The 21,612-nt window shown below is 53.7% G+C and overlaps 1 protein-coding gene across 2 annotated transcripts in view; it reads left to right on the top strand.

Moving 5' to 3' along the window:
- Slc35f3 (solute carrier family 35 member F3) overlaps positions 1-21,612 on the top strand; it is a 208,337-nt gene that overhangs the window by 112,252 nt on the left and 74,473 nt on the right. Inside the window, exon 1 of one of the 2 annotated variants that reach the window (XM_021648349.2) lies at positions 16,028-16,372. The exons of the other annotated variant lie outside the window; for it this stretch is intronic. Coding sequence (XP_021504024.1) covers positions 16,297-16,372 — 76 coding nt within the window. The 5' untranslated portion in view covers positions 16,028-16,296. Of the gene's footprint in view, positions 1-16,027; positions 16,373-21,612 lie in introns of those variants that run through there. 2 annotated transcript variants of the gene reach the window in all.

The raw sequence follows: 21,612 nt of genomic DNA, 5'->3' as shown, positions 1-21,612 counted from the left end.
GGGAGACTTAGGACAGGCTCTCCAACAGGGAGCGGGCACGCGTGCCACTCCAGGGGACATTTACCAAGATGCAACGAGCAACTTTGTCACAGCTTGGCAAAGAGTGTGGCTGTTTGTGTGTGTGCATATATTTGTATGGATGCTTGCGCATGCATTTTATGTGTGCATGTGTGTACATATGTGTGTGTATATGTGTGAATGTATGTCTGTTTATGCATGTGTATGTATGTAGGTATGCTTGTGTATGTGCTTGTGTGTGTGTGAGTGTGTGTGTGTTTGTGTGTGTGTGAAGGGAACACCCTATCAAGCACAGCTCTGTGAGAGCAGAGCTCTGGCACCACTGCACACACTGTTGAGTGCCTGGAGCGGAGGTGTCTCCACACTCAGCCCTTCGCGTGTGAACTGTTCTCATGGTTATCCTCTGGGCAGGTCTGAGGATGGTGGCTTGAGCTTCGGGTCCTCGGAGGTTTCATTTGATCTTGGGGGTGAAGAGGTTATGTGGTGGGGATTCACTTCCAGGCCTGGCCCTAACGGCCTAAAGCCGCCAACATTCACGGGGCAAGCTGATGTGGGAACCAGAGGGAGGCTCAGGGGCAGCCTTGCTCTCCTCCCATGCTGATGTCCCCTCCACACACCATGGCCACCTGGAAGGCCACAGGTCACGGCGAGAAGGCTTTTCTCTCTTCACAGTGCCGAGAAAGCCTGAACACGCTGTCTCCGTGCGTGTTTCCTAGCACGCTTACAGCACACTGAGGTTGGGTTATCGGGGCTCAGGGTGGTCCGGTTGACACAGTGTGAACTCCTGTGAGACGGCTCTGAGGATGGCCATACGGGGCTGCGGTGGTGGATGGAAGACCCGCCTGCTGCCGGCAGCATCATTCCCAACTCTAAACTGTGAGCGGAGAAAGCGAGGCCCCTGCCCAGGGCCCTCTGCAGCTGCACACTGGTGTGAAACAGCTGGGTACTCGTAGCTCTCCCCTCTCAGCAAAGGGCGGCGGGTGTGCGACCTCCGGGTGCCCACATGTAACGTGACCCTACACTAGAGCTTCAGGAATGTTGTGGGAGATTTTTGCAGACAACCAGAGTGCCTCTCGCTAACTAGTGCTAGGCCAGGAAGTCATACTCACGTGACAGCGGTATGGCTGTGCAAACAAGACCTGGGTGATGACAGTGCTAGTCCAGGTGCCAGCGTCGGTGTGAGAGATCTCACAGAGCCTGCTATGTGGTTGCTATAATCAGTCAGGGTCTGTGCAGCTATGGCTTCTGCTCTCGGTAGCTGGAGTATTTCCTTGCTGCTGATGCTTAAATTCTTTTCCTACTTTCCACAGAAACAAGGGGCCTATTTGTTCTTAACCACAGCATCCCATTCCTCAAACAGGCCTGACTGTGACGGTTAGTGTTATGGCCCAGGACCCAGGCCTCTGGGCATGTCCGTGGGGCTGTCTTGATTGTGTGCATTAACTGAGGTATGAAGACCTGCCCGCTGGGCTGGCTGAGGTCCTAGACTGGATGTGTGTGATGTGACCAGCCACTTCAAGCTCCTGCCACTTGGGAGGACTGTGTACCCTTCAACTGTGAGCCAGAATAAACTTCCCCCTTAAGCTGCTTTTGTATTTTATCACAGCCACAGGAAAAGTAGCTAGGGCGTTGATGTTTTAAGTCAATCAGGCTGAGCTGGGCATGGTGGCACACACCTTTAATCCCAGCATTTGGGAGGCAGAGGCAGAAGGATCTCTGTGAGCTTGAGGCCAGCCTGGTCTACACAGTGAGGTACAGGTCACCCAGAGATACATATAGGGATCCTGACTCAGACTAGAAAGAAAAACAGGCATACTACACAAACATGAGGAGCAAGCCAGCAAGCAGCACCCTCCACGGCCTCTGCGTCAGCTCCTGCCTCCAGGTCCTGCCTCGGCCTCCCGCAGTGGACTGTGCTCCAGAACATGTAGGTGAAGTGAACCCTGCTGCTTTGGGTCATGTGTTTCCTCACAGCAACAGCGACCCTAAGACGACACGGCCTGTTACTTCTATAAAATACAGAAGCTTCTAAAATAGAAGCTTCTTCTCCTGAGTATACACAGACTCTAAGACAGAACGTCAGGGGCGCTTGGCTCTGCCTCATTGTTGTCCACGCACACACGACAGTGTCTTCATGAAGTTATTGTCTGGTGGAGTGAGCAGAGGAGTCAGCGGGGCTGCGCTTAGCATACGTCTTTTCCCTGTGCTGGTTTTTCTGGCGAGATTCCTGGGAAGCTGCAGGTTTGTGCTGCAGAGAGAAATGCTGGGAGCAGTAGGGGACTGTGCTGGAATTCTCGCTTCGCTGCTGGTAGAGGCTTCAGGATTCCAGACTGAGGGGAATTCTTTTCTCTCTCTTCCTCTCTCTGCCCTTGCCTTTCCACCCTAGCTCACTATGACTGTAGCTTTAATGGCTCATGAAGAAAATGATGAGAAACAAATTTCTAACAAGCAGGAGGCTGTACTCTCCCCAGCCCATAAGGCCTAGTTAACACTGTCTCTTTTTTTTCTCCACATTATCCTATGGTACCGGTAGCACTCAGATGCCACCTGCAAGCTGGCACAGATGGGGCTGGTTGCAGAGGACACCCTGGCTCTGGGGCTCATCAGATGCTGGGGTGCAACTTCCAAGGCTTTGAACATTTATTTCCTGGAAGGGGCTGAGCACATGCCTTGAAAGCCATTCTGAAGAAGGAGCAGAGCCACATATGATGAATAGCTTACTGACGTTAGGGTCAGGGCCTAGGAGGTGCAGCTTGGCCACGCTTGAGCAATACGCCATACTGGGAAGAGGAACAAATAAAGAGGTCTAGTGACTCCCTAAGCCCATTTTGGGGGTTCTACCAGGGGCTCGCATTTAAAGAGAGAGCAAGAGGTGTGTGTAGCTATACAGTCTGGTCGTGACGTGGTCCTGGCCATCCATCATTGTCTCAGCTCCAGCCTCTCCTGCAAGGTGGGCTGACCAGTTGTTAGGACTGGGGGAAATCTCTCCCTGGTAGAGAAGTTCACCCTCTGGCTGACAGCAAGCTCCAGCCTTTCCCTGAGACTTCTGCGAAAAGTTAGTTCCTCTGGGCACTATTTAGGGCACTACTTCTGCCGCTGTGACAAACATCACATTTATGGCAGCTTGGAGAGGAAAAGGTTTATTTCCTCCTTTCAACTTCCGGATTTTTCTCCATACTGCAGTAAGTCAGGGAAGGAACCTGGATAAGGAGCTGAAGCAGAGGCCACGGAGGGTGCTGCTGGCTGGCTTGCTCCCCATGGTTCAGTCTGCTTTCTTATACCGTCCAGTATCACCTGCCTAGGCAACAGGCAGCCACACCCCAGTGGGCTTAGTCTTCTGTGATGGCTGTTCTTACTGGTCCACTTGGCTACATCTGGAATTAACCAAAACTGGTGACTGGACACACCTGTGAAGGATTTTACTCAAGCCTCTGAAGTAGGATCCACTTCTGATCTGGATCATTGAGGAGGGAAGATGGCCTTGATTCTGGGCCATACCTTCTGCTAGCAGCCTGTTTGAAGGACCAGGAAAGAGGAAGCTCTTTCTGTTTGCCTGCTTGCTCTTACCCTTTCAAGCAAGTCCATTCCTTCACTGGCATTAGAGCTTACTTCTCAGGATTCCAGTGGATACTGAAGCCCAGCTGAAACATATAGCCTTACAGACTGAGCAACTACTGGATTCTTGGACTTTCCATTCACAGGCAGCTATTTTTGGATTAGCTGGACCATAGGCTATAGTAAATCTAATAAATCCCCTTCATGGATGTGTTCATATATATGTACATATGTGGGGAGGGGGAAGAGAAAGAGAAATTCATTCTCTAAATTTACTCTGGAGAACCTTGACTAATACACACACATCATCATCATCATCATCATCATCATCATCGCCTGCATACCAATGTGATGGCCACCTCTTGCCAGCCAAGGTTCCCTCTTTTCGGATGACTCTAGCCTGTGTTGAATTGAGAACAACATAACCAGCACACTTTGGTGCCATTGCTCAATCATCTCCCATCCAAAGGAGAAGGTGCACGGCTTTCTCTTCAGCACACTTCACGCCTGCCAGGGTAGTGACATAACTCTCGCTGAAAACCTGCCACGCTCAAGGTGTCGCCTTGAACACCGACTCCTTGCTACTCCACGTCATCCGTCAGCAGCTTTCATGCTGCCTGAGCACCTGTAGGAAATGCAGCCTCAGGCGTGTAGAAGGCAGCATGCCAAGCCTGGGCTAGTACCACATAGAGACAGGATGCTGAAGAGGCACATGGTCCCCACGGCTGGCCATTAAACCAGTGGCCAGCAGCAGGAGACAAGCTGTAGGGTCACAGACATCCTAACTGTGCCCCAGGGAGGAAAAGGAAACCCCATGTATGGTAGCAGTGCAGGGAGCTCTGTGGTACCTAGGCTGTTCTGGAAGGTTGGGAGAGAAACTTCTGATTGGAGGGCACATCAGACCATCCCAGGAGGCCAAGCCCTGGCCAGAGGAAGAAGGAAAGCCCAAGTGTAACACGTGACCCTGAGTTAGCAATACGTCCTCAAGATCGTTGCCTCACGTGGACTGCAACACTGCTGCTGAGCAGTATTTGGGGACTGCCAGAACATCACGTCCTGCAGCCTGAGTTTGGGCCGTTCTGTACAGCTTTTGCTGATCCTGGAGTATCCACGTCTCCTGAGTGGAGCTCTCGACTGGAACCCACCTCCTGGGACATGGTCTGCAGTGGCTTCTGTCCTAGGTGCTTCTCCCAGGCACTACCCTGTTAGTGTCACAGAATGGAGCCATCTAGGCTTGGCCACTTCCTCAGAAAGCTTACTAAAAAGATTAGTCATAGTTAAAAGCAAAGAAAGCCTCTTTCTCTAGACCCAGAAAGCTAAGCCGGCAGACACAGAGTCAATGGCGCCCAATGTGGGGCCCAAAACCATAGCCATGAGGTTAAGAGTCTCATGTTCTGCCAGCTGCTGCCCAGGGTCTGCTTCTGCTCTTGGGTTGTTCAGACACCACTGTGCATGGAATGGACAGGAGGGAATGAAACTTACCCAGGCCGGTGGGTTAGCAGGAACTTTCTAGGTGATGAGTGCAGGGAGAAACAGCCATCTGTAACTCATCTTTCGGTGAAATAGCTCTACTTTATTGGGGGGGATAAAAGCTATGTAAGCCTTGGGGGAGGGGAGGGGTTACTGAGGTGAGTGTACATCATTGGCTGGGGCTGAGGTGCTGGCAATGCCTCATTTGCATGAAGAGGAATTCCAGGCGCTGACTGGACATGTTCTTATAAGGAAGCAGGAAGTTTTAACCTCAAACACCCTGCTATGTGACTACCTCAAGGATGGCAGAGCTGGGAATCACAGGCCGCATGCAGCATGAAGGCCCAGAGCAGAGAGAGAGCACTGCCCTTACCCCCGCCAGTCTCAAGATGAGATTTTCAGGGTTTTGACACATCTCTACCTCCCTCTTGCTCTGGGCCCCTGGCTGCATGGCTCAGCTGCCCCACAGGAAGAAGGAAACGTCTAGAACTGACATCCGCGGCATCTCAGCACGGGCTGTCCTGACATCTGGATGAGCACCTCTGGTTCAAAGGAGAAATTATCCCTGCAAAGCCACGTCATGTGGGCTACCTGCTTAGGGAGCTCTTGCAAAAGCTGACAGCATTTCTGGGAACTTGGTGGATAGAAGAACAAAACTGAACGGCAGCTTCCAGGTCAATGCACAACAGGCCAGTGCAGCTGGGAGCTAACATTTGCTTTTCCCTTCCAGACTTTTTTTTTTAATTTTTTCTGTGCTGGGCTCACACACACTGGTATGTGCTCCAACACTGACTAGTGACTCCCAAGCCCAGTGGCTGAGCTTTTCAAGCAAAAGTTAAACATTCTGTGGTGTCTTTTTCACCAAGAAACATACAAGAACCCTGAGAGCTTGCCATGTGACCAACTGAAAGCTGCATGGGAGTGGTCTCTGGCCTGCACACTCTCATAGGTCATGACTCTGCCCATGCTGCCCTTGTCCACATTCTCTGAATCTCTGGAGACTCCCGTTCTGCTCTGAGAGGGGCTCAGCACTGCCTTTGTCCACTTTCTCTGAATCTCTGGAGACTCCTGTTCTGCTCTGAGAGGGGCTCAGCACTGCCTTTGTCCACTTTCTCTGAATCTCTGGAGACTCCCATTCTGCTCTGAGAGGGGCTCAGCACTGCCCTTGTCCACTTTCTCTGAATCTCTGGAGACTCCCGTTCTGCTCTGAGAAGGGCTCAGCACTGCCTTTGTCCACTTTCTCTGAATCTCTGGAGACTCCCGTTCTGCTCTGAGAGGGGCTCAGCACTGCCCTTGTCCACTTTCTCTGAATCTCTGGAGACTCCCGTTCTGCTCTGAGAAGGGCTCAGCACTGCCTTTGTCCACTTTCTCTGAATCTCTGGAGACTCCCGTTCTGCTCTGAGAAGGGCTCAGCACTGCCTTTGTCCACTTTCTCTGAATCTCTGGAGACTCCCGTTCTGCTCTGAGAAGGGCTCAGCACTGCCTTTGTCCACTTTCTCTGAATCTCTGGAGACTCCTGTTCTGCTCTGAGAAGGGCTCAGCACTGCCTTTGTCCACTTTCTCTGAATCTCTGGAGACTCCCGTTCTGCTCTGAGAGGGGCTCAGTGCATTCGTTGTTTCTGAGTTTGGCAGTTAGTCTATTTGTATGTTGTTGTCAAGTATTAATATTTGTAATTGATTCATCTTTTAGTAAAGCTGTGGTTATTTCTAAACAGCTGCATACTCAAATCACCACACAGAGACTGGGATTTATTTGATTAACCCAGAGCACAATGCTGGGCAATAGTTACTCCATCCTAAACCTCCAAGCCCGCAGAGCTTCCTCCCATTCAGATTTCCTGTCTTATACTTACTTTTAGTCATATCTGAGGTCCTGTTTATCTCTCCTCATGGTTTCAAGACCTCTCCTCCTGAACTCTTCTCTCTGACTCTTCCAACTCGCTTCCTTCTCCTCCCCTCTGGACCAGGATGTCCTATCCTATTCTCTCCATTGCACAGCATTGGCTAGTTGTTTTATTGAAAATACAGAGAACAAATGGTTGCATGTTTACACAAACTTGAGACAGATGACCCTTAGAATAAACATCATAATGCAAAGTTCGGATTGAAACCAGATAGTGGGGTAGAGAAATCAGCATTTGATTGAACAAGGGTAAATTGTATACATTCCACAAGAACATTATACCAACAGTATGTGCTCAGGGCTAGACTCAAACTCATGATACTCTTGACCCAGCTGGGAGCGCTGCGCCTAGCAGCTTCTGCTTGCTTTCTGTTTGTCCTTCTATCTCAACTGAATCTTCCCATTCAGCTTTCACTGGCCTAGAGCTCCTTATGTAGACCAGGCTGGCTTAAAACCCATAGTTTCTGCCTTCTGAGTGTTGGGGTTAGAGGTACCTGCCACTATGCCCAGCCTCTTTGCATTCTTAAGACCAAGTAATTTTTTTTTCCTAGAGAGGGGATTTCCATTTTGAAAACATATCACTTTAAAGACACAGATTCCTGTATCTTGCCCAAAGTTTGAACTGAACACTAAGGAGACGCCTTTTGCTTTCACCCGCCCCAGAAGAACCTGAGATGCAGCAGGCCACAGCTCCATCGACCTGAGCTCCTCTGGACTGGGCTGGCTGCAGCTGTGAAGCAGCCCAGCTTCTTCAGCTGCGTGTGCACTTCCGGGGTATATTTAGGCTGCTCCTATTTAGCACTCCCAGAATAGCTGCGTTTTTTGTTTCTCAATCGTCCTCTTAGCTTTTGTTTCTTCCTGCTTCAAATTGAGAGTGACATATGACACACTCGATGATTTCCAAACCTCCCCCCCCCTTCCCAGGAGCCTGACCTTTTAACTGATGTCTAAGCCTTCTGGATGTAAACTAAATGAGCTCCTCCGTGGTACCCCAGACCTCCTGGGGGTGGTGGGTCCCATGTAAGACAGCAGACTTGGTGCCTGACCCAGTAGCAGCGTGCTTTGGTCACCACTGCTTAAGTTCTGAAAGAATTTTGCTGTGAATTAGTACGCTGAGTTGAGGACCAATGCGAGCCAGTCTGAATTCTTTCTAGGGATTCAGTTGTCTCTATAATCCAATGCTTCCTGACCCAAGAATGCTCACTCACCTGTTTCATCTATTTCTGGGTGCCAGCAGCTCCAGGGATAGCTGAATTGAGTCCCTTTGGCCCGTTTTGTCTGTTCCACGCGTAAAGCACATGGAGCTTTGAGGATCCTGGGTGAAGTGGGTCTGAACATCTCGGTGCTATTTTCAGACTGGCGTTTGACCTGTAGCTAGCCCCCTTCTACTTTACATACAGCTACTCCCAAATTAGACTCCTGCCGTCAGTAGAGTATCTGATGTCCGCTCCCTGGAAATGAGCGGTCAAGGTTAACCTAAGACTTGTGAGCCTCTTCTCCAAGCACTGAGAATAAACTGAGCTCAGCACAGAGCCTCAAGGTCAGTGCTCGGCTCTGGGACAGACCTGTGGTGGGTGTCCAGCTGTGTAAAACCCTGACCAACAGTCGCTTACAGGACTAAAGGGTCCAAGTCCATCTTTAAATCCTTGTAAAGGTTTCGATCCATCTTTGAAGGAAATCATAGCATGAGCTCAAGAGATGCTGCTTCCTGCCTTGCTTCCCTTCTCGAGCACCCTTTGTATGCTGACCCTGAGGAAATGCTTTCCAGAAGATTCCACCTCAGTGGTGCCGGGGTCTTAGCCCCCAGCAACAGAAACCTGAGGCAGTGGTGCATGCCAGTTTCCTTATGTTGGAAGAGTTAGAAGGGAAGAGTTGTGAATGTAGAGAGCCATGCTTTTGATGGTGGAAAAAATGGGGTTGAAGAGAGAGGTGATACACCATTGTTTTCCTATCATCCTGACAAAATACAACAGCAGCAATTGAAGGAAGTGGGGCTCGTTGCTTGTTGAGGGGACACAGGCCATCATTGCGGAGGAGACGAGGCAGCAAAAGACTAAGGCTGAAGTCATGTGGTATCCACGGTCAGGAAGCAGACAGAGAGGAGCGCTGGAGCCCAGCTCGCTTTCTCTCTTTAGTTATGCAGCCACGATCCTTGGTCTATGGCTGGCTCTGCCCAAGGGAGGGCGGAGCCTTCAGTTCAGTTTAAGCTAATCCAGAAATGCGCCATAGGCATGACCAGACGCCTGTGTCCCAATTGCTTCTAGACCTGCCAGGGTGAGGGCATTCACTACCAGGGGTGAGTGTGAGTTATGCCACATTGGTGCTGCTCTGTTTGGGTTTTCATGTATTAAGCCAAATCAATCCATTCTGGTGTTGAGAAATGACATGTAGTAGTGAAAGGGCTTGCAGAAACCTGAGAATGTCCTGAAAGTGTTCCTAAGAGTGGCGGGAGCAGACGCCAGAGCTGAAAGGAACAGTGTGGTAAGTCGTGGTCCTCCGGCCCTCCTCCCCTTCCTGCTCTGCCTGGAGGGGGAGGCTGTGCGCAGCCCACGTGACTCTAGGTGCCGATTCCCCTGCTGACCTGCAGAGTCAGGGTACCTGAGCTCAGGACAAGGCCACACGTCTAAAGGGCCAAGGCGCTTGAGCTGGGGCACCACCTGGAATCGCTAGGGAAGAGAGTGTCAGTGAGGAGCTTCCACACTTGGCCTGTAGGCGTGAGATGTTGGACTGTGTAAGAGGGAGGGATCAAGTTGAGCACAAGCAAGCAAGCAAGCAAGCAAACAGGCGTGAATTCCTCCCCTCTGCTCTTGACACTCTCCACCGCCTTGACTTCTCCACATGAACTGCAAGCTAACTTAAGAGTGTTCATAGGACAGCAGGGAGAGAGGCATGCCCATGGGGATGAAGGATCCCTTGTTACTAGAGGTGGGGGGGCTTGCACTTTGCCCCTTTGCCCACCCTCTCTCCCGTCTCCCTGAGGGTTCTGTCACAGACAGACCGTGCCCTGTGTCCGTGGTCCTGAAGTCATCTGGAGTTCTTAGGGTAACTGGTGCAGCAGAGCTGGTGGGCACGGAGTGGGCTCGACCATTTCTGTGACTTCCTAACCTAGCACAGAGCCGTGGAGGGCCGGCCCGGAGGCTGGGAGGAGTCCCGCTGGGCTGGGAGGGGTCATGCACAGACTGGGTGACCACCTCACCCAAAGCACAGGGCGTTCTCTCTGCAGCACTCGGGGGACTCTGGGGAAGCCCTGGGTCTCTTAGGGCTGTCCCGGGGGTTTCTGGAAACCCTCACAGCATCTGTCTCTGCACACACGCCCTCCATGGCCCTCCCGTGACTCGCCGTGCTGGCCTCGCTTCTAAGACACAGCGAGGCTCCCGCTTTAGAGTCCACAGCCCAGAGGTGGCCGAGCAAGTGCACGCTACAGGAAGGTGGCCTCTGCCTTCACAGGGTCAGCATCGCAGCGGGCCCCAGAGCAGCCGAGCCGTCTCTGGTCTAACATGGAGCCCCAGGGTCCTTGTGGGAAGGTTCCAGCCAGCTCCTCTCTTGGGAAGTAGGGTGTGACATGAGCTCTGCCTTTCAGATCTCTTCCTCTGCTGGGGTCCCCTTGACTTGTCCTTGGAAGCAACACCAGCAGAGGGCGGGGGAGGTTCTGAGTGGCCAAGGACCAGATGTAGGTCAGTATTCTACAGCCTGCAGGAGGTGGCCACGAGGAATCTGAGCATAGGCCCCACTCACCCCGACACCGGTGTCAGCTATTTCCGAACTGAAAAGCATCGCATCTCCCTCCTCACCTTGAGCAAGCCCTGGTTCAGGCACACCTCCCTGAGACCCAGGCGGGATGGAGCTGGGATGAAACTAGACACACTCCTCCCGTGAGCTCTCCCTGCACCACGCTGGCAGGAAAGAACCCTTCAAAAGAAGGGAGCTGGCATTCCAGACCATTCTAGAATCTGGAGTTGTAAGAACACCCTTGATCCCTCCCTCTTTCCCTCCTTTCCTCTCTCCCTCCCTCTTTCCCTCCTTACCTTTGTCTTCCTTCTCTCTGCCTCCCTCTTCCTTTCTTCTTCCCCCTTCCTCCCTGTCACTCCTTAACTTTCTTTCTGCTTTTTTCTTTGCGCTGTGGAAAGCACACACTGTGTGAGGCATGTCCCCATCGTGCCCTACAGGAGTGAATGAAAACAGTGCCCTTGGGTGCTGGGTCTGACTGCTGTAAGCACGTTACACAAGCCCTTCCACACACGCTTTAATTCTTTCAGCTGCATCAGAAGGGCTTTCTTAAAGATGAGAGAGCTGAGCACAGAACTGGGGTCCCCAGGCTGTTTTCCTGAAGTGATGCACACGGCCGGGAGGAGTTTGTGCAAGGCTGCGTCTTCCTTTCCCTATTGGGGAAAGACATTTCACACCCCGAGGGCCAGCTGTGTCTAAGATAACATCAGTGTCTGAAAACCCACTCTGATGGCCACCAGCTAGATTCCTCACAGGGAAGGCCATCCTGTCTCCCAGGTGCCAGTCTCAGGAAACAGCACATCTCTGGCCCAGGCTGTTGGTCAGTGCTGAGAACTGACCTAGGGCTTGCAAAGGCTCGGCACTCCACCTCTATCCCAGCAGCCTTAAACTTACACATTAGCTTTCCCTACACAGCCCAAGCTGGCCTTAAATGTACGGTCCCCACCTCACCGTCCTGAGCAGCCAAGAATTACAGACCACTGGACTGGAGTCCAGCCTCTGCTTGGCCACACCGTGGCATCGTGTCTGAGCACGTGAAATGGGGCCCTGACAAGGCTTCAGGAAGCGGACCCCCGTCTCTGTTTGTGTTCCTTGTGATCTCAGCTCCAGGCTTTGCCTCAGAACCAGGGTGAGGTATCATCCCTTCGCCAAGGCAGGGTGTGGGCGCTGTGGGTGATTTGGGGAACGAAGGGAGATAGACGGAAGTCTGATAGTGACTTCCAGTGTTCTACATACCCTCAACCTGGAGGAAGAGGAGTCAGTCCGTTGGTCCTGAGAAAAGAAAGGGCCCCGGGCAGGGAGATGGACACCGAGTGCAGGCTCTGGTGGCTTGTGTTCTTGACCTTGCAGCAGACTCAGGGGACACCATCCCTGGGGGACACCTGCCTGGCACTGACCGGAGTCCCTCAGCCAGAGTCAGGCCTCCTCCCAGCCGGCCGGGCTGATGCTGGCTCCGCTCTGAAAGCTTCCGAGTCCACACTGGTTCACAGGCTTCCTGGAGCCTTCTTAAGTGATTTGTTTTAAGTACAGGCGACCACAAAAATAATTTGTTATTCTTAACTATTTAATTCTGTGAAGGACAGTGTTGAGATTTCACAGTGAATTAATTGAAGTCGTCTGTCTGCCTTCCCACTCCTGAAAACCCTCCTGCATTTCTTTTTCGTTTTTTCTTCCTTTTTTTTTTTTTTTTTTTTTTTTTAAATTTTCAGCACACTAAGTACAAGGCCTCACAGAACCCACCATGGGCACTAAGAGGCAATAATAAAGACAGGCTCACAACAGACAAAGCATTCACCGTGCAAGCATGAGGACCTGAGCTCAAGCCCCCAGAAGTCACAGAAAGGCTGGACACGTAGCCTGTAGTCAGGCACCCCTGTGGGGAGACGTGAGGCAGGGTCAGGAGAACACTGGGAAGCCCTCTGGCCAGCTAGCCCGAGAGACAGAGACAGAAAACAACAGATTCTGCCTCCACCAAGGTGGAATGTGAGGGCTGACACAGAAAATTGTCTTCTGACTTCTACCCCTCAGACACCAGGACACATATATGCCAGTGTACACACACACACACACACACACACACACACGAACAAATAAAGATAAATTAATCATAATCAACCTTTGTTTCTGCAACAAGCAGACAGATCAGCAGAACATTCCCATGTGGTAAAGACAGTACTTTAAGTAATAGAGCATTTACGTGTGTACATACATGCACACGTAAGCACACCTTCACAGGCGTCTCTGCTATGTTCCTCATTTACACACATCTGTGTACAGGTTATGGTGGCTAACATGCCTCTCCCGTTCTTATCACAACAGTGGCTCACAGAGCTCCACACCCACCCTTTTCCGTGCAGAACTAGTTTCTGAGTGTAGGCATGGAGCCCAGGGCCTCACGCACGCTGGGCAAGACCTCTGTCACTGAGCTTGTCCGAAGTGCTCCTTTCACTGTCATTTGGGGACAATGTCTCACCAAGCTGCCCAGGCCAACCTTGACATCACTCTGGCTTAGGCAGGACTTGACCTGTGGTCCTCCTGCCCCAACGTCTGCCTGCCACCGGGCCTGGACAGTGTGCAGTTTGTTTTGATTTTTTATGTGTTTGGGTGTTTTGCCCTGTGGACTGTCTGGTGCCCTCAAGAGCCAGCAGAGGGAGTCTGGTTCCATGGAACTGGAGTTACAGATGGTGAAGAGCCACAGGGAGATGCTGAGACTAAAGCCTGGTCCTCTGCAAGAACGGCAATGCTCTTAACCACCAAGCCATCTCTGCAGCCTCTAGCGTATGGCTTTGCTAAGCGCAAAATGCATTTCTGACTACATAAAAACAAAACAGCCAGACAGGTGCTTGCGGTGGACAGATGGTGAAGGACCGAATTCTGAGATCCTAGAGACGTGACTCCACACACACGGAATCTCAGCAGGGCCTGGGAGATTACCATGTTTATAGCTTTAGAACTTTCTTTCAGCTCGGCCCCCTTCTCATAATCCAAATCTAGCGGACACGCCAGGAAATGAGACGCAGCCTGTGGCTGGGACAGCCTGTCGTAGAATGCTTGCCAGGCAGGCACCAGGCCCTGTTCCATCCTCAGCACCGGGAAACCTGAGCTGATCTTCAGAGGGGGGGAAACACGGTGAGGACGTGGAGAACACTCAGTCTACCGTGTACTGCCTCTCAAGCCCAAGGACCAGAGTTCAATCCCCAGAACCCACATTTTCAGAGCTGGGGCTGGTGGCTTGTGTGGGGTCTGCCTGGCCTGCATGTCCAGCTTCAGGCCAGTGAGAGACCCTGACGCAAACCAGCAATAGCTGAGAACAACAGCTGAGTCTTCTCACCGTGATTGTGCGGCCACACTCGCAACAGCCTGCACATACAAACACAACACAGGTGGGTGGGGCACGAGCTTTCACTACAGTCTGACCGTCTTGTTCCCGGCCACCGTGATCGAAATGGTGCCTCTTGGCCAAGCCAAACCTCACGCCACGTGTTGGCTGTCTTTAACACAGTTCCCCGTGCTTTGGTGGTGCTGGGGAGCCCTAAGCCTTACGCCAGCCCTGCAGACGGGACACCATGGGGAGACTGAAAACACGTGCACGCTACTGCGCGTGATCAAGAATAGACCTGTGGCTCTCAGAACTCTGTCCTGAAAATGCCCCAAAAGGCCACTCAACCCACACTGGTGTGAGCCCACCCCTGAGCTGAGAGCCTAGCTGAGGACACGGCTCGGCCTTCGTTTCTAGAGGGCATCGTGGCATGTCATTACTACACAACCTAGGACGTTTGCTGAGTGTCTCAGCCTAAATCCAAAGGAGATGGCTCTGTGCCATCACCTGTAGCAAGAGGTCCTGGTGGGACAGGTTCCCTGGAAGAGGAACGCAAAGGCGCCACTAGAGGGCTCTGCGGGGGCCGTGAGCCTGGCCTTCCCTGCAGTGGCTGTTGAGGGGGAGGAGTCAAGGGAAGCTACTTCCAGAGCTGCTTCCCCTGGCCACCTGGGCCGCCAGGTGGGCGGACCCCAAGAAGCAGCGGGTAAGAGCTGCTCTAAGGGAATTGTGCTGTGCCCCCTCTCCACGGGCATCACAGCACCTCTTACCCTTATGGAGGTTTAATGAAGTCATACATCGCAACACCAGTTCTGAGACAAGCTCAGGAGCTCTGGTGATCAATAATGAGAAAACCCACCTGAGTCGGATTGCAGGCGGAGCCAGGGGCAAGCCCTGAGATTTGGCCAGCAGTGAGTGGATGAGAGAGAGCCTGTAAAATGGAAGTCTTGGGGCTGCGTGAGTCCACTGGCAAAGCTGCTGGCTGTGCAACCTTGATGACGACCGTGAGGACTTAACAGCAGCCAGTAAACACCACTCAGGACTGGGGACCTTCCCGGTGACCTTAGCGCTTTTTAACTGGAGTCACTAGCCAGATCTTTGTGGTCCCTAGAGGTGGGCACCATGCAGTCAGCGCGGCAGTAGCGAGAACTTTTCTTATTCCCTGGAGTTGGGCCGCTCAAGCCTTGTCTTTAAAAAGAGAATTTCTTTTTCTCTGTGGATATGTGTACCACCCAGCTATATGAGCACCTGTGCTCGCAGGTGCCGGCGGAGGCCACAAGAGGGCGTGGTCTTCCGAGACGGGAGGTGTAGGCGGTTGTGTGCCCCGCTGTGATGTGAGTGCAGGGTGGGAGGGGTCTGTACCCCAATCCTCTGGGAGGGGACCCCCACTCCCACTGCAACAGCTGCAAGGACTCCTAGCTGCTGGTGTCACCCCAGCACTCAGGCCTTGGCTTCTTTCTCGGGTCTCTGCCTGAATAGAGCTGTCCTGGGGCCTGAGGAAATACTCCCCCAGGCCCCAGAAGGGAGTGCAAGCTGTGGGGGCGTCCACCCCAGCCCCGCGTTCACCCTCTGGGTGACAATTCCAGTCCCCTCCGCCGGCCAGGCAGAGCCAGCCACCTGTGGGGTAAAGGGGGTGCAACACACGAGCTTCCCTGCCAAGGGTCTCGCTCAGATTAGCTGGCTGTGCAAGGACTCATGGATGAGGAGGAGGGGGAGGAGGGGGAGGAAGAGGGGGAAGGGGAGGAAGAGGAGGAGGAGAAGGAAAAGGAGGAGGGGAGGGGAAGGAAGAGGATGAGAAAGAGGAGAAGGAAGAGGAGGAGGATGAGGAGGGGGAGGAGGAGGAAGAAGAAGAGGAGGGGAAAGGAGGAGAGGGAGTTGAGGGAAGAAGGAGGATGAGGAGGAAGAAGAGGAGGGGAGGAGGGGAGGAGGAGGGGGAGGAGAAAAGGAGGAGAGTCGGGAGGAGGAAGAGGGGGAGAAAGAGGAGAAGGAGGAGGAGGAGAAGGAGGGGGGATGAAGAGGAGCGGGAGGGGGAGGAGGGGGAGGCGGAGGCCGCAGTCAGGACAGGGCTGGGGGCGAGCCAGCGAGGGAGGGCGCATGGGCCGCGGGGCCGGGCGTCCCGGGGCGGAGCAGGTGAGCCGGCGGGGTGGGCGTGCGGAGTGCACTTGTGCGTGACGTCGGAGTTCGCCGCCAGCCGGGAGGAGGAGGAGGGCCGCGGCCGGCAGGATGCGCGCGGGGCCGCCGCAGTGAGCGGGCGACGGGAGCGGGCCGCGGCGCGGGGCCGGCCCGGGATGCAGGCGCCGCGCTCATCATGAAGAAGCACTCGGCCCGCGTGGCCCCGCTCAGCGCCTGCAACAGCCCGGTCCTGACCCTCACCAAGGTGGAAGGTAACGCGCGGGGCGGCGGGCGGGGGCGGCCGTGCCTGGTGGGGACGCTGGCGGGGGCGGCGGCTGGGGACGCCGGCCGCAGTGCAGCGCGGGCCGGCCGGGGCCGCCCGGGCTGTGCTCCCCGCAGCGGAGCGCACTCGCGGGGAACCTGGTGGCTCTGCGCCCCTGCCTTTTCCGCTGTGCCCGGCTCGCGCCCAAGAGCGGAAGAGAGCCAAGTGTTAGCCAGAGGGAGCACCTGCCCGCGCGCGTGTGTGTGTGTGTGTGTGTGTCTGTCTGTCTGTCTGTCTGTCTGTCTCTGTCTCTGTGTGTGTCTGTCTCTGTGTGTGTGTCTCTGTCTCTGTGTGTGTGTCTCTGTCTCTGTGTCTCTGTCTCTGTCTCTGTCTCTCTCTCTCTCTCTCACTCACACACACACACACACACACACACACACACACACACACGAGTGTGTGACCTGAGTGGGAAGCATCCCTCTGGCACCCCACCCCAGGAGCCCCGAGCTGAGACTCACCCTCGCTCCTGAGAGAGTGGAGGAGTCCGGCTGATTGGCGCTGGGAGAGCTTGGCAGGTGAGGGTCCCCGCAGCGGCGTGTACACGCGCTCTTCCCCGGGCCTGAGAGGGCCTCCGGCTCCAGGCGGCCCTGGGGAAGAGTTCCTGCGCCGCCTGCGCTGCCTGCCTTTCCCCAGCACACGCCACCCCCCGCTCGGGGGAGGTGAGAGAAGGGGCCACGGAGGAGTGCTGTGAGTTACTCAGACACAGCTGCCATTCTGCCGGCCTGGAAGAGGACCCTGCTTTCCAAGGAGCTGGCTCTTAGCTCCTCCCGGGAGGAAGCTTGGTAGCTCACCAGCCTGGCCGGGAGAGAAAGGAGCACTCCCATGGCCTGCCAGCCTCCATCCAAGTCTCTGCTGGCTGGGTAGGCAGGGCTCAAAGACCCTGGTTTATGGCCACAGCCTGAGTCGGTCCCTCTAGGGTGTGTGAGGTCCCTGTCCACAGCCTGAGTCCTGCCCTCTGGGTGGGGGGGAGTTGTGAGGGTGTGTGTAGGGGTTGAGGTCTCTGTGTCCACCGAGCGCTCCTTGTTGGAATAATACCCCGAGGAACGGTAGTTCTAAGTCTGGGTATCGGACATCGTGCCTATCAAATGTTTACCTTATGGTTCACAACACTATGAAAATGACAGTGTGAGGCAGCCATGGAATAACTTTGTGGTCGGGAGTCATCTCCCCATGAGGACCTGTGTTAAAGGGCTGCAGCATTAGGAGGGCTGAGGACGCTGCACTGGACAGAGGATGGTAGGTGTGCGTTCCCAGATCCACGCTGGACCCATCCTGCTGCCTAAGATGAGGGCGGGAGAAAAGGAACAGACTGGCCTAGACCACAGTGGCTGTAGAGTGATGGAGGAGGAGTTCCGAGCCTGGGACCCAGGTGATCCTTTCCTTCAGAGTGGCGTCTTGCCTGGAGATCCCTGTTCCTCCTCACTTCTCGCTGTGACAGTCTCCTGCCTCACACCGTGTCTCAGGAAAGGCTTGGTACTGATTGTCTGCATCAGAAATTAGTGCAGGAGCTTGCTCTCTGAGGGATGGTGGTGGTCTCCGCACCCTTCCACGAGCATATGAGTGAAGAGGGGGCCGGAAGCTGGAATGTCCACTCAGGAGCTCCTCCAGAGAAGCCAAACACTTCCGCCCAGAAGGGCAGCTCAGTTCTCCACCGCAGCCACAATCACCCAGGCAGCTTCAGGGAGGCACGCCTGAGCTCAGGGTCAGTGACAAGGCCTCTACGTCATGATTCACAGCAGTGGCCAAATTACAGCTATGGAGGAGCAGTGAAATAATGTTATGGTTGGGGGGTGGGGTCAGGACAACATGAGGAACTGTATTAAAGGGTTGCAGCACCAGGAAGGTTGAGAACCACTGATCTAGACAGAGGTCAGTGTGTGTGTGTGTCTAACTCTCCAGTCACAGGTCCAGCCCACTCCGCAAACAGCTTGCCGGCATCTTCACACGCGTAAGACAGGTCGACAGGCCAGCTGACACACGGCTAGGCTCATGTGGCTGGCTTTTCCTCTGCCTGGCTTTCTTGCTTTTGTTCAGTGTGGTTTAGGGTATTTTTTCTAAACTATGTATGTATCGTGTGTTTCTTCTGGGATCGTTGCATCGTTCTGTTTTGCCTTGAATGCACGGGGTGAGGTGGTCCCTCTCCCGCAGCTGTGTGTGAGGTGGAAAGTGTCAGGGATGGGCTGCGGCAGGCCAGGACTATTTATTAGCCCATGGACCGTGTCCTCCTCGGGAAGGCGAGAAGGGCCCAGTGTGTGATACATAGAAAACCAACATTAAAAAGGTGATGCTTGGTCAAACCTCAAGGCAGGAAGATGGACAAAATGACTTCACTACCCAACAAATGCTTCATCTTTTTGTACCGTGTCCTGTTGCTGTAGAGAAAGACCCTGAAAGTGAAAAAATGAACAATGTTAGCTACATAATCTTGAAAGAGATATGAGTAGATAAATTATCAGATAAAAGGTAAAAAAAATAATAATTTTGTCACAAAAGTAAGAACAAAATATCACAGAAATACTGAAATTGAAGGCATTGCTAGGGAAGAAGCCTTGGGAGATCTTTCTGGAAGGGAGAGCTTCTGAGATCAGGCTTCTCGAGAAGTCCTATGAGAGGCCCGGCTGGGAGGAGGCCTGGCTGCCGATGCTCTCCTGAGGAGGAGGCCTTCTATTGAGGGCTTCTGAGGAGGAGGTGGCCTTCTTTGTGGAGGAAGTCCTGAGGAGAATGGCCTTCAGAGAAGACATCATTCTGGGGAACCTCCACAGAGTAGAGGCCCTTCTGAGGCCGTGTCCTTCCAGAGGCGGAAACATGGCAGAGGTGTCATCACCAAGGCCAGGGAGCATGAGCAAATCTGTTAGGTGCAAAGGGAAGGAGATGCTGCACCAGGCAGAGGAAACCGTGTGTGAAGGCATGGTTGGGAAGGAGGAGAGGTGAGGAGAGGAGGGGAGGGGAAGGAGGGAAGGGGAGGGGAGGGGAGAGGAGAAGTGAGGAGAGGAGAAGTGAGGAAAGGTGAGATGAGGAGAGTTGAGGAGAGGAGAGAGGAAAGGTGAGAGGAGATGTGAGGAGAGAAGAGGAAAGGTGAGGAAAGGTGAGGCTAGGAGAGGTGAGGAGAGGACAGCAGAGGTGAGGAGAGGTAGGGAAAGGAGGGGAGAGGAGAGGTGAGGAAGAGAAAAGGGGAGAAATGAGGAGAGGAGAAGAAAAGAAAGGTGAGGAGAAGAAAAAGAGGAGAGGAGAGGAGAGGTGAGGAGAAAAGTGACGAGTGGTAAGGAGAGGAGAGGTGAGGAGGGTGGGGCTCGCCCTTGGGTGGAGGGTGGGGAGAGACCAGGGGACGGCTCCCGTTATCTCTCCAAGCATGTCTGGTCATCAAATTCTTCAATGGCTTTCCTGTCGGGAGAAGATGCTGTGTATTGATGGACAGCTGTTTGTGTGTGGGGTAGATAAGTTACAGGGATGGGAGAGTAGCAATGATTACACAGTCAGCTAATTCATGGTCAATAAAATCATGCTCAGTAGGAATTAATAGTTGAGAACAATACCATGAAGGCCCTAAGAGGACAGCTGTCAGCGTCGTGGACAAAGGACACGCTTTGGTGGAGGATGGATGGAGTTCAGTGCCCGGCCCTCGATGGCTGAGCAATTCACACTCCCCGGGAATGTTCCTCCTGTGTAAACCAGGGTGACAAGAGGAGCTTTATGCTGTGGTGGTGAGATTTTTCAGTCCGCTTTGGGGATTCTTGCTGTTGGCTGTTTGCTTTTAGTTGTGTTTTCTTTCTCTTTTTTGCTGTTGGTTTTGGTTTTATGGTTAGTTGTTTTGTGGGGGTTTGGGTGTTAGGGTGGCTTAGTGTGCATGTGTGTGAGTGAGTATGTGTGTGTACAAGGCAAAGGCCAACTTTAAGCTTATTCCTCAGATGCCATCTGCCTTGTTTTGGTTTGGCTTGGTTGTGCACCCGTTGTTTTCAGACAGTCTCTTGTTTGCCCGGTTCTCACTGATTTGGCTCGTGAGCCCCGTAGCACCACCACGCCCACACTATTGTTGGCTTTACCGTGGGAGATTAAGTTCAGGTCCTCATGCACACGTGGCGAGCGCTGGACTGGCTGAGCAGTCTCCGCTGATTGTTTTGTTCTGTTTGTTTGTTTGTTTGTTTGGGTTTGGGTTTCAGATGTGGTCTTGCTGCACACTGGATCACTCAGTGATCCACTGCTGCCCACGTTGTGGAAGCTGGATGAGGGCTGTGCACACACAGACTGTGGGGGGGAGGGACGGGGGAGGGGGAAGGTTGCTCAGGTCCCCTGCAGGCGGCAGGCATTGTCACACCCTGAGGCTGTGGGGCTAGAGCCCCCCTTCCTCCCCGACCCCTGGGCACAGAAACCAGGGGCATCCAAACACCTGAGCTCCGACTGAGGAACAAGAAGCATGTGAGCTGGGTGGGTCTGGCTGGCAATGGGGGCGAGACATTCACTCACGTCACAGTTTAAGGAGATCCAGCCTGCGGCCTTCGGCCCTGCATGCTAGAGCAGAGCACCATGCTCACAAGTGTGCCGTGAGCACAGCTCATCCCACAGCTCACCCCACAGCTCACCCCACAGCTCACCCCACTGGGAACTCCCTCGTGCTCCAAAGCTCCACATGAAGCTTCTGTATGTCCAACGCATCCCATCAGTGTGAGTAGACCCTTGGCAGAAGGTCTCTGAACCCACAGCGCAGCATCTCTCTGGTCGGTCCAGGGCCGGGAATGCCCAGGATAATGGCAATTAGATGTTAATTTCATCTAACCTAGGTATGCAAGAAGCTCCGAGCAAGGCGGAGATGTCAGGTGTGCAGGTGTGAATGGATTACCTGCCGATGGGCGGGTGTGTCCCATGTGCCGGTGTGAACAGATCACCTGCTGGTGGCCTGGGAGGTGGCTCAGTGAGTAAGTGCTTCTTTGGAAGCGCGCAGACGTGAACTCAGATCCCCGTGCACGGCTGTGCGCACGCCTGTGCCCTCAGAGCTGCACGGGGCAGTGGAGGCGGGGCCCCTGAGGCTGGCCACTCGGCCTAATTCAGTGTGAGCCGCTGTGTCCGGGAGGAAGGTGGAAAGCGGTGGAGTCCACGCCCTCCTCCACCTGATCTCTGCACACACATCTGTGTGGACACAGGAGCGGCCGTCACACGCACGCTGAATGAGAGCCAGACAAACTGATACACAGACAT

Source organism: Meriones unguiculatus, chromosome 10 (genome assembly GCF_030254825.1).
Source record: "Meriones unguiculatus strain TT.TT164.6M chromosome 10, Bangor_MerUng_6.1, whole genome shotgun sequence".
NCBI lineage: Eukaryota > Metazoa > Chordata > Mammalia > Rodentia > Muridae > Meriones > Meriones unguiculatus.
Note: the sequence above shows the minus strand (reverse complement) of the source record. Positions and strands in the feature narration are given on the sequence as shown.